Genomic DNA, 13,285 nt, shown 5'->3' with positions numbered 1-13,285 from the left:
TTTTTCATAATAAAATTGAATGCAAGTAATTTTTTCTGTGATCTTTTCATCTAGCTTGATGACTTACCATATGAAGGAAAAATTAATTACACATTATATCCAATAACATTTCCAACTGAGAGTGCGACAGAATGGAAGAAATTGTTTAAACCATGTGCTTCACAAAGGCTGTTCTTGCCAGTAAGTTTCTTCTGTTATTGGACAGCACAGAAGTCTGTGTATCAAGCTATCTTTGTTAATCTAATTTCTGCTTAGTTTTAAATAAAGGACTACTACTCATAAAAGTCACTCTTGTGACCTTCTTAAGAAAAAAAATCCTCTGAAATTACCATTTTTTCTGTGGCACTTTGGAATAAAATTCCTTTTCTCACTTCCTGCATTATGGCACTATATACTTAGCGCTGTAGGTTATGTCATCCTCTTAGAGGTATGAAGGATTTATCACATGTCTCTTCATTTATTTGGAAAGTTTCTTGCTTTCCAAGGTCTGAGAAATGTCAGGAGAATAAATCAAGAAATAGCCTATTGTTACCAGCATGTTTTGTATAGCCTTTTCTTTGCTAATCTAAGATTCTTCAGAAATCATACTTCAGGCTAGATGAATTGTAGCAGTGGCAGCTATCTCCCAAATACTGTCACTTCTTGGGGATCCTTACATTTCTCCCATTGTTTGAATAGATGTATAGCAAAGCAAGAGAAAGACGCAGGAAGGTAGGAGCTTTTTTTATTCCAATATTTCACCTGGCCCACAAGCTACTCCTGAGAACCCCAGGATATAAAATACAGACTTTGCTTTACTTTCCTATGTAAAACCTGTTTCACCCTAAAAAACTTCTTCAAAATGGGACAAAGGGAAATAATATCAAATTCCTGACTGTGAGCCATCAGTCTAGCATGAACGAATTTGCATGTGACCAAAATGTATTAAAATGTGTAAACTGCAGTAACTTCTGTTTTATGAAGAGAAGTTCAATAAAACTGTTTTCTTTTTTTTTTCTCACAGTTAATCCTCAAAAACGTGGATTCATTACTGTATGTTGATACTGACATCCTGTTCTTGAGACCTGTTGATGATATTTGGTCTTTTCTGAGAAAGTTCAACTCCACCCAGATTGCTGCAATGGCACCAGAACACGAAGAACCTCGTATCGGGTGGTACAATCGCTTTGCTCGGCATCCCTATTATGGAGTAACTGGAATAAATTCTGGAGTCATGTTAATGAATATGACACGTATCAGAAGAAAGTATTTCAAGGTATGTATGTTGTCTTTGTTGCAATTTTTGTTCTTCTACAACTTTTAATTCCAATCCTGTTTGAAATCCACCTGGGACAGTATTTTTCAAAACATTTTTCTTGTAACTGGAAAGATGATCTAAAAATAAGCTGTGTCTAAAATGGTATCTAACTTCTATTTTTTTTAAATGTCATTCACTGCAAGGCTTGAAATTCTTGCATTGTAAGTCCGTTTGTTTTATTTTTCTTTAGTTCTGCAATATCATGTGACTGGATACAGTCTGTTGCTATAAATTACATTTCTCAGTAGATAGTCTACTATTCTTTCGTCACTGCAGAGATCCTCAGAAAACAGTTTATGTATACAGTAAACTAACTTTAAAAATGTGTGTATGAAGTAATATGACCAGGAGGTGGTGCTAAAGCATTTAGTAACTTATTTTAACTGTACTATTTGTAAATTTTGATCTTTGAAATTGTAACCAGGTGATGATCAACTTAAGTACCTTTTGGTTTACTTTGCAGTCTTAATTTCTATAGAGAAATAACTTCATTTAAGTCCTAACGCAGCATGTGCAGCAACAGAAGCGGTTGTTGCTTCACAGATTTTTCCGATATGCTTCAAATACAAATACAGAAGCAGTATTGTGTGATTATGCTAGGGGAAAAAGTACTTCTCTCTGTTCTACTTTATTTTTATTAAATCTGCATTGAAATAAAGCGTTTGGTTAGGAAAAATAAGCCTACAGCCAAAAACTATGGGAAGGTACAGCCTTAAGAGTGGCAATATAAATTTGCAGTACCTGTTACCTTTTTCACCCATTTCCAATTTAAGAAGTGTTTGGCTTCCATCTTAACATGCTTGCAATGCCTTGTTATGGAAATACAGGGAACTTGAGAAAAATAAGGAATAGACTGCCTCGGCTGTAGTTAAAGTATAAAGTTACTGTAGCTGTAACTTTCCCAGCTCTAACTGTAACTAAGCAGATACCTGTCTTGCTTGATACAGAAGTAAAAAAATAAAAAATAAAAAATAAAAAGATGTCTACCAGGTCTGCTTGGCCTAATGGTCCTAATGGTTCCTGGTCCTAATATCTTTATCTTTTCTGTGTTTTATGAAACTGCGTGCAGGTATATGCTATAAATAGAGGCACTGCATACATACTCATGTGTACACATACTTGTACAAGCACATGTGAATATAGTGTGATCATTGCACAGTGCATAGCTGGAGATAAGACTAAAACTGGATAAAGAAGCTTCAGGTGTTTTGTGCCTGCCTGGTGTCATCTTTGCAATGCAGCAGTTAGGAGATAGGATGTAGAATATGCAAGAATATTTAGGAGATGGAAGAGGTAATGTCATGTGACTTTTTATATTTGTATGCATATAGTGGATTTATATACGTTTGGTGGATGTAATCTTTCTGGATTTCAGTCAGGGCTTTGATATTGTCCCTCGCAGCATCCTTCTGGACAAACTGATGAACTGTGAGATGAACAGGTTCATGCTACACGGGGTGATAACTCCAGATAGTGTGTACAAAGGAGAGGTTTGTGTTTAGACAAAAACAGAGAGTCAATAAGACCTAAGTCATTATATACAATTTTTGTGACCACTCAGTATTGCTTAAGGCTGTAGTTCTGAGAAATGTGGTAAGCCAGTGCAGAAGCTAATTCCTTCTTGAAGGAAGGTTACCATCTCTTTTCAGCAGCTTTTCACTGCTTTTCTTGCTTGCTTTGTCCTTGCCTCTGTTGTTTGTTGGACCCTTCCATGATCCAACTAAATTTGGTAACAGGTGAGAAAAGAAATCCTTCTGCTGGTTTAGTTAAGTAAATCACTGCTGTCACCAAAAAAAAATAATAAAAAAATTAAATAGTAAAATAACCAAGTGTTAGGCACTACAGTGCTAACACAAGAACAGGATGGAGTCATGTAACCATAAGGAAGAGAACTCGCTCTCATATAGCATTAATGAAATTATAAATTGGTCAATGGTTTGTGGAACTACACTTACAGTTTCTTTAGATATTACTTTACGATTGAGTATGTTTCCTCAACTTTATATCCTCCTACAAGTATTAAGAGGAAGATGACCAAACGTTGTTCCAGACAAAATGTGATAGCTCTTCTGACTTCAGGCTTAGCCAGACAGAAGTCTTTTGGGACAGAATTCAGTAATGATCAAACTAATTAAAGCAAAGTATATTATCCAAAAACACTTAAGATACTATCTTAAGATTCCACTTAAGATACCATCTTAACATTCTTATGGATATTTTGCTTGTACTTCTGATCTTACACATTTTGTTCCACTCAAAAAAGCTGCCATTTGGAGGGTTCATAGAGCTTGTCTGTATCAGATTGATGGTATCACAGAGTACCACAGAATTTTATTTTTTTGGTAAACCTCTCTAACCTTGTTTCTAATTTGTTGGATATTGGAGATATGGTTTATATTCTCAAATCCTTTAAGGATAAACTTAGTTATTAATTTCATATTTACTTGAGTAACTTTTACTTGAGTAAATTCTATTATCAGTTCTGATCAAGCTCGAGCATTCTGCTTCTCACTCTGACCTCACTTTTTACAGAAGGAGGTTATGTAACTGTTCAAGTAATTTCTCCTCCTCAGTGATTCCTACACTGGTTTCATTACACATCAGGGTTAATAAATTAATATTTAATTATTTTCTATTTATGCAAAGGTTACCGAAACATTAGAATTTCCAATTCTTATATCTAATAACACTATCTGTCTAGTAGTATTGCTTCTAGACGTCTGGCGAGGTGATATATTCTCTTACCTGCTTTTTATCTCCTTGGGATATACTCTGCATTTCACTGCTATTAAAACTATACAAGCTAAATGAAAATCATATGAATTAATGGTTTTAACAATATTAAGTAATATTATGGGTTGCTCTAAAACTTTTTTTTTTTTGCTTCTTTATACTCTTATCATAGTTATTCTGGTAATGGAATTAAATTAGCTCACGGTTGTTGATTCTTAGCATTGAGTACAAGTTCAAACCTTAGGTCAATATTCCGTGGATGGCAAAGTCCATGTGAGGGACTAATCTCTGTGCTTCAGTCTAATAGATTTGCTTTTGAAGGGTTTCAGCCTGGTATTTGGTCTGAGTTTTCTTTTGTTTAATCACATTGCACTGAGCCTAATGATAATTCTTGATAGAGACAAATTATCTTGTGCATTTCTTATGCCTGCTATTGTCAAATACCTGCAAGCAATCATAGTCATTTTTTAAGGGCAGAAGGGACCGCAATATCATTCTGTTTGGCTTCTTACATAATATAACCTATAGATCTTTTTTTGTATTAATTCCTGTCTGAAATCTGATAGCATTTCTGTTTTAGTATACATTTCTGAAAGCCCTTCATAGTTGATGGCTGAAATGATTTGAGGAAAGGCTAAAAGCTGAACTGCTAATGTTTCTCCTTTCTAGTCTGTCAGTGGAAAGCTTGTAGGGGAAGGTCTTTGGTATAATTCTAAAACTGAATGTTGTATCCCAGGTAGTCTTTTCTGTTTCGTAATGTGGTGGGTTTGTATTCAAATTCCAAACAATACTGGAGTTTTCTTTTTTTTTTTTTTTTAATGACTTGATTAGAAAGAATCATGACTATAATCCTGTAGTCATTCAGGATTCTTCTCCCTTTGAGACCTATTGTTACTCTATCCTCAATCTCCAAACTCACGTAGAAAGTACAGAGTGAGCAGCCTTGTTCCTTTTTTGTTGTAGTTGAGCTTAAAGGTGGTGTAAAGATATGAAATTAGCTTTAGAATATGTAACTTTTTATACCGCAAATAATAACTTCTTGTGGTAATCTGGAGCTCAGCGTAGGCCAGGTCACTCCAAGTAGCACCTCCTGAGCTAAGCATTAGAAGAACTTTTTCTTTTCCTTTGGGCTGTGATTTTGCTTAATCAACAATTTGGGAAATTAGCAACAGCTGTTGGTTTAGAGTCATGCTGCCTTTTGCAAGAGAAAAGTTGTGCCTTTGCTGTGGAAGTTGAAGTTCAGTAACTAAAAAAAACTCAATGAAAATTCTTTCAAAACCTTTGAAGGATGTATGTGGTTTTATACCTTGCTTTATAGCTAGTCTTTTTAGCTGTGTTTGGAATTATTTAATAACTTTTATATTGATCATTTTGAAACTTTTAAAGGCAGCTTTAAAACCTGTGTATGCTATCAGTTTGTGATAAAGATGGAGAAAGCGTGAAATCTGAAGTGTGGAGATTTAAACAGTGCCCATCTACTTGGCACACATCTATTAAAATCTGGTTTTGTGTTAGATTCTACTGCTGTATAAAACAACAAAACAACAACACAAAAAAACCTTGCTGTTTCTTAGAAGTAATAGTTTAAGATGTTTTAGAGGAAGATTTTAAGACAATTTAATATGGAATAGTAGGAAATGTGTATAGTTTTGCTTATGGTAAGTTAATTAAACGAGAAATAAAGTATATTGGAAATGTCCATAACTGTGTTTTCCCTAAATGTGGTCATTTAAAAAATAAATAAATGTATAAACATGTATAAAACGTTTGAGACTTGTAGCTTTGGAAAGCAAATTACAAATTCTATTGGGCATTTCTTTCTTCATAGGTATAGTTATCTTGAATGCATAAATGTTGTTCTTTGTTTAACAGAACGACATGACAACAGTCCGGTTACAGTGGGGAGAAATTCTTATGCCTCTGCTAAAGAAGTACAAATTAAACATAACATGGGGTGATCAGGATCTACTGAACATTATGTTTTTTCACAATCCAGGTAAATCCACATTAATTTTAAGTCTAGCATAACAAAGTTGATTTTTTGTTTGACATTTAAAAAATGAGAAAAATAGTTTTAGCAGACTTTTCAGTGGAAATGTGCAAGAGACTTTTCTTTTTTTTTCCTTTTCTAAAAACGTTTTTTTAAGTTGAGAAATAAAATTGAAGCTTGCTAGAGTTTGACTTGTTGTTTTAAAACAACTGTACAGAAATTCATGAAGTACTATTAACAAAAAAAATAATAAAAAAAACAGAAAAATGAATGCATCTCCTGAAAAAATGTTGATACTTAATCCAGAGCTTGCTTTTTTTTTTTTTTTTTTTTTTTTTTTTTTTTTTTTTTTTTTACAGAAAGTCTGTATGTCTTTCCTTGCCAATGGAATTATCGGCCTGACCACTGCATTTATGGAAGCAATTGTAAGGAAGCTGAAGAAGAAGGTATATTTATTCTTCATGGAAACAGAGGTGTTTACCATGATGATAAACAACCAACATTTAGGGCTGTCTATGAAGCAATAAAAAATGTAAGTGTGTCCAGCATTTTACTTTGTACGAAGTTATTTTGTATGTATTTTATCTACAATGCTGCATGTACTTTATTGGTTTGGTTGATACCTTCCTTGCAACAAAGTAATGTTTTTCCTCTTTGAAGTATTTTTTTAAGCATTTCACCAGTTTGTGGTTTACTGTTTGGATAGAATTCCAGTTTATTCATCTTGTGACTAACATCATCTGAAATAGTGTGGGCTATATCTAGGTTAGGATTCTAAAATGTTACCTGTAACTGTAATGTTTGAAAAACTTTTTTTCCCGTTCATTTACTAAGTATGTTTAGTGAACTGTTTGTACAGGCATGTGGAGATTGCCCTAAGCTTTATTTTTCTGGAGATTTTAGAAAACAGAAAGAACCCTTTTTCCTCCCAAAGTTTTTATACGCTTGCTGCAACGTTTTAACATTTAATTTGCATGGTAGAAAATACTTTTTTTTTAATGATTTTTTTCACCTTTTCTAGAGATTTCAGTGTATTAATATGTTGCTGTTCCTTTAAATAGTAAATGCAACAACTTCTTTTCATTCTGCAAATAAGTCATCTAATAAACTATTTATCACTACATTGGTATACTCACTGAAGAGCTGTAAAATTTAGTACTGATGCACATTTTAATGTAGCAGGCTATTGTGTGCATATAACCTTCAGAAATCAATAGTATATTTTAATGGTGCTTTATCACGTGTTGTCATATGGATATAAAAATGAGAAAAAGTACTTATGGGGGTCTGAGAATACATCGCAGGGAAAGTGAATGTGTCTCCATAAAAATAAGATTTCTTTGTTTCCTTTGAGCATTGTCAAAAACAGAAGAAAAAAATATTTGTTTTTATTTATAATGCCATTTGCTTTATGTATATGTCAGAGAAAGTGTATAGAACACTGCTGATCCAGTGGTAATAAGGTGAACAAAATTGTTACTTTGAAATGCTGTTTAGCTTTTCATTTTTTTATTTAAAAAATATGGCACTATAGTATTAATGACTTCTTTATTTCATGTCCGTGTTAAACATAGTATGTGTTTAACCATCATTCAATTTAATGAAACTTTCTGCTTTCAGTAGTACTACTTGCTTGTCATACTGTTGTTTCATGATAATTTGATAAGTTGTACTCCTTAAATTTTAAGTCGTTCAGGAAAGTTGCTGGTCAACAAAGAAATAACTAGAAATCATTTTAGATTTGAAATTTTTTAATTTTAAAAGGTAATTTTAGACGTCCTCCATGCTTATGGAATTCATTTGCTTATTTTAAAACAAAAGTTCGCTTGTTAGGCATGCTATTGAAATCATTTGAGAATATTTATATACCTCAGATATCATTTTTCAAATAGTTCTCAGAAGAGTTCTTTGAAGATCTTTTTTTATTGGTTATTAAATGTTTTAAAGGCCTTTTAATAAAATCGTTTAGTAGCTCTGAAAAATGACAGTGTTCTATTATTAACTTAAATGTTTTCTTATCTTTACAGTATACGTTTGGAGATGATCTAGTTCATTCCCTGTTGCGGCCCCTAGAACTGGAGTTACAGAAAACAATGCATACATACTGTGGAAGAGTATACAAAGTGTTCATAAAGCAGCTAAAGAAAAGCATAAGGGACTTGTCTGTCAGAAGATCAAAGGGAAGGTGATTCTAACTGCAAGCTCTTAAATCAAGAGACTGAATTAACATACTGGTCAAAAGGTGCAACAGTTCTAATGTGGCTTGAATCGGCTCTTAATGTGCCCAGATAAGAGTTTACTAGAATACGTAAAAATGAAGAAAATATTCATGTAATGAAGAACCGTGACTTTTTCTGCAAAGGTGATTTTTGGCTCTTTTGAAGTTTAATCACTGCTAGTGTTTATCTTGGATCTGATGATTTGGGTGATACTGACTTCTAAGGTCAGTAGTTTTAGTCTGCTTAATTCAGTTATCTCTAATGATCAAACAAACAAGGGAGAGGTGAAGATGGCTCAATTTGGAAGTGTACCTCATTGTCTAAAATCCTGTTAAACTGTGAATGTAGCAATAACCAAGTCAGCAGCACTAACTTCACTTTAAAGGTGTGAGCACAAAGTTGTTTACAAGTGCAGAAAATACTCTGTTTTCAAAGAAATGTGATATTAATCATTGACAATCTGTGTGCCTTTATGTTCATCTCTTACATGTTGGAATCCTGTTTTGACAATCTTGTTTTGCTTATTGTAGATGTAAACTGCACACTATAAATAGGATTTTCTGAGACATGGATAGTATGTGATACTAGTTTTCTCTATCTGTAGATATTGAGACTTTTAAAAATATAACAGCATTTGTTTTAGTATTGTTGAGCCATCTATCCCAAATGATATATCCCAGTTGAGGGGGTTTATATTTTAGCAACAATTCAATATGAAGTTATTTTTCTTACAACACTTTCTAAAACTTAAATGGTTTTGCAGCTTTATAGGATGTTTTGGAAGTAGAAAAAATGGTGGAAAGCTGCCTCTGTTGTATTTTTATACTAAGAATCATTACTTGATGATTGTTACAGAGTATTTAGTACCTAAAATTGAAGAACTGTAGTAAAAGTTCTGATATTTCATCAGATTGTATATTAGATAGTTTTTTTTTTTTTGAGATATATCCTGCATATTTTTTAATAACATGGCTTTAAAATAGTTTTGGGCCAGACCCTTGACTGTATGCATTAATGTCAATAAGGTGATACTGATTTACAACAGATAAGGATTAGGCTTTCTTTAGATATATTAGTGAAAAAAACATGTTCTGTTTATGTAATCAAATTCCTTTTTAGAGAGAAGCATGAAGAAAAAGGCTGACTTGTAATGTTACAGTAAAATATTTAAACATGCATGGTATGAAATGTATTTGTAAAGTATATTTGAACTGAACTTGGATGAACTGAGATGAAGTCTTCATAAAGTAAGTTTTCAGATTCCAGAAGATTCAGATTCCTGCGTGGTGAACCTTGGAGGATCCACTCACTGACTTGCACCTTCATCCCAACTACATTTGAGAAGTTTAATTTTTGTGGCTGTTTCTTTGCCAAAGGCAGACTGGCTCTGAATCTCAGATCCATGTGAGCTGAGCTGGATGAATGCTTTAGCAGTACAGAAGCACACTCCATTGTAAGCAGAGTTTGTATTCTGCTCCTAATCTCCCTGCTGGCTCAGGGTGTAAATTTGTGTGATGGTAAACAGAAAGTCTGCTGCGCATGTAGTTACTGTTTCTTTTCCTTGTTATATGTAATCTTTCGAAGTCTGAAACTCTAGAAATCCATGTGAAGGTGAATACTGTTATTGTCTGATTTTACAGCATGCAATACATTATTTTTTTACATAAATACTGATTTTATATCAAGCTGTCTTCAGTTTCGTTTTTTCACTTGTACTGTGTTTGTGTTTACAAATTCTTTCCTTTGGCCTGTTTTTTTCTGCATTTTTTCAGAAACTTTCAGTTTGGAGTTGATTTTTAGTATGGTGTATGCATGTGAAGACACTGCTTAAAACCCAGTGAACTATTTTAGAAAAAAAAAAGTGTAATGTGAACATTAGCAGCAACCTTTCCAGTTAAATTTCAGTTCATGGGATTAGAGTAAAAAGGTTAATATTGGAATTTATCATAGAATAAAAAATCTTACTTGGTTCTTATTTCAAGACACATTTACTTAGCATTTTATAAATAGCAAGAAAATACTGGCATATACCATTGACTTTGTGTACATATATAAATTTAAGCTTCTCACCCTCAACTCTTCATTCCCAAGTAACTCACACAAACAGTTTAGAAAACTTTAAAACAAAACAAACAAACAAAAAAAACCATACACCAAAGTGCTGAGTAGCTTCCATAAGTACCTCTCCAGAGTATTTGTTTTTGAATATGAATATCTTTGTAATTCTATAATCACTATTAAGTTTAGAAAAATGATCTACCTTGAAACACAAATCTGATTTACAGAGAAAGCCATTGGAGACAGTAATAATGAAGACAAAAAAAAAAAACCAAGTACTATGGTAGGAAACTAGCTGTACTCTGAAGCATTTCAATGCTTGGTTTCTAAAGTTATATACATATAAATGTATAAACTTAAATTTAGTCTGTAAATCTATGTTGCTGCCTAGTTCTAGAAACTTTTTTTTTTTTTTGCAGACATGGTAAATAACTGAATAGGGCCATATGAATTATAGAATTTTAGAAATCCCATTTTTATTCTATTATAATATTTAATGCTGATAGGTTTTATTGAAAAATGTAAACATGCACATTCAGGTTAAATTAAGATAGATCTATCTTCATAGTGTTTGATTTCTCTTTTGACTTGTTACCATTATTAAATCTATATTTAGAAGGGGTCACAGTCTCATGGTAGAAGAGTTCTGTTTGAAGATGTGTTCTCATTTATATGAAATCCTATCTATCTTTGTAGGTGGCATGAAATGCCAGCTATCCATTAATGATACCGAAACATCCTTATATATGGAACTTGTACCTATGCCTTTTAATAAGACTGTATAAGCCTTATGAAAGTCTTTCCACTTACTTTTTCTGAATTTTGGAAAAATTACAAATAACATTGTTTTTAATTTTTTAAATTGTTTTTAATTGTTTAAAAATGTTTTAAATTGTTTTTAAGCTTTTGATTTGAATTTAGAAAAGTTAAGAAAAGAGGTTTAGAAGGAAAAAAATTCAAAACAGACTTTAAAGTAATAAGGAACTGCCTTTTGATGTTTTTGATCTAAATTTTGTCGATCTATAAACCTCTAGCAAATTGCTGTTTGGAAAACACAGGTGTCAGCCTTTTTCAATTTATACCAGGTTTCTGTCTATACTAAACATATTCCACCCACACCAGGTTTCCACACTTTAGTCTGGGAAATTTCCATAACAGATGACTGAGAAGTCAGTCACCTTTCTTCTCCTCCTCCAAATTAAACTTCCCATCTAGACGGCATGGAAGAAGAAATAAATGCAGTGTAATGGTAGAAGGAGAGAAGGGTCTACATGGATTTAGAAACAGAATATGTGAGGCAAAGATGGTATAATGAAATGACTTCTGTTTTTTTCCTGCCTTGTTTATAAGGGGGTCTCCAAACACATGAGAATGTCTAGAACATCCATTATTTAGTAGTCTTAAGCTGTTTTACATTGCCTTCTTTCTGTTTCAAATTAAAATATCTACAACTATCAAGCAGTTTTAACAGTATCTGTTTTATTAACTAAATAAAACTATTTTTCACCCATTTAAGTGATGTATTCCTATATAATGTTAACTAATGTATAAGCTACTTGTCTCCAATTATTTTTTTAATAAATTTTTATTTTGAGTAACTAGTATTTTCACTTTGTCTGCTGTCATATCTGATGTCATCATAATTCTAGCTTTCCTGCCCACTTTTCTGCTTTCTAAAAGGATGGAACTTAGAATAGCTCCAGTCATTTTGTGTATTAAAATAAGTTGCAGAGAACTATAATGTGAGGGTATGGCTTTTTCTTTATTAGTAGGAAGTGGATTCTTTTGTAGCACAGTACAAGTATGAAGAAAGGGGAAGATAGTTCTTTTCACCACGGATCTTGGAACAGATCTTAGATCTCAGATGTCTGATGCTCTGTCGCTATCAGCTTTAGCACTTCTTCCTGTGCACAGAAACACTCAGAAGGAATGTCATAACTCATATTTTTCAAAAGGAACCTTATATATGTTTCTAATCTCTTTGGATCTTCTAAAGATATATCCGTTCTCTTCTGATTTTTTTTTTAACTTCAGCTCTGTCAAGTTGAATTTATACAAGTTAGAGAAGAAATTTTGCACAAATAACAGCTAGGTTATTTGCTCAAGCTGCCCAGGTGAGCAAAGCATGAACCCATAAGTCAAATTTAAAACAAATAAATTAAACAATAGTGTACATACGTTAGGTTCCCTCTAAAAAGAAAAAAAAAAAAAAAGAAAAATAGAAGTTCAAGTTTACATTTATAACTTACTTACTTTCTATGGAGGCAAAGGAGCAGGCTATCCCTGTGTGTTAAAAGACAAGCCAGCAGGGGAGAAGACCGGCCTGTCTGAACGCAGAGCTGTGCCTAGAGCTTAGGAAGGAAAAGAGGGTTTATGACCTTTGGAAGAAGGAGCAGGCCACTCAGTAGGGCTTCAAAGACATCATGAAGCTGTGCAGGGAGAAAATTAGAAGGGCCAAAGCCCAGCTGGAGCTCAATCTGGCTAATGCCATTAAGGACAAAAACAAACGTTTATATACATACATAAGAAAAGGAGGATTAAGCAGAATCTCCCTACTTTATTGGACGTGGGGGGGAACAGTGACAAGAGATGAGGAAAGGGCTGAGGTACTTAATGTCTTCTTTGCCTCAGTCTGTAATAGTAGGACCAGTTGTTCTCTGGGTACCCAGCCTCCTGAGCTAGAAGATAGGAACAGGAAGAAGAATGAAGCCGTCATAACCAACCCATGAGGTAATGGTTAATGACCTGCTACACCACTTAGATGTATGCAAGTCTGTGGGTCCAGATGGGATCCACCCAAGGGCAGTGAAGGAGCTGGTGGAAGTGCTCATCAAGCCACTTTCCATCATTTATCAGTAGTCTTAGCTATCAGGAGAATTCCCAGTTGACTGTCAGCTAGCAAATATGATGCGCATCTACAAGAAGGGCTGGAAGGAGGATCCAGGGGACTACAGCCCTGTCAGTTGGACCTCTGTGCTGGGGAAGCTT

The 13,285-nt window shown here is 33.6% G+C and overlaps 1 protein-coding gene across 5 annotated transcripts in view; it reads left to right on the top strand.

Moving 5' to 3' along the window:
- The window catches only part of GXYLT1 (glucoside xylosyltransferase 1), a 36,117-nt gene extending 26,193 nt beyond the window's left edge, over positions 1-9,924 (top strand). For all 5 annotated transcript variants that reach the window (XM_083801473.1, XM_083801471.1, XM_083801470.1 and 2 more), the window contains 5 exons: positions 55-180; positions 1,004-1,255; positions 5,903-6,026; positions 6,380-6,552; positions 8,048-9,924. In XM_083801473.1, the coding sequence (XP_083657599.1) occupies positions 55-180; positions 1,004-1,255; positions 5,903-6,026; positions 6,380-6,552; positions 8,048-8,209 (837 nt within the window). In that variant the 3' untranslated portion in view covers positions 8,210-9,924. The remainder of the gene's footprint in view (positions 1-54; positions 181-1,003; positions 1,256-5,902; positions 6,027-6,379; positions 6,553-8,047) is intronic.
- Positions 9,925-13,285: the final 3,361 nt, after the last annotated feature.

Source organism: Anser anser (genome assembly GCF_964211835.1).
Source record: "Anser anser genome assembly, chromosome: 1".
Taxonomy (NCBI): domain Eukaryota; kingdom Metazoa; phylum Chordata; class Aves; order Anseriformes; family Anatidae; genus Anser; species Anser anser.
This window is presented reverse-complemented; position numbering and strand designations above follow the sequence as displayed.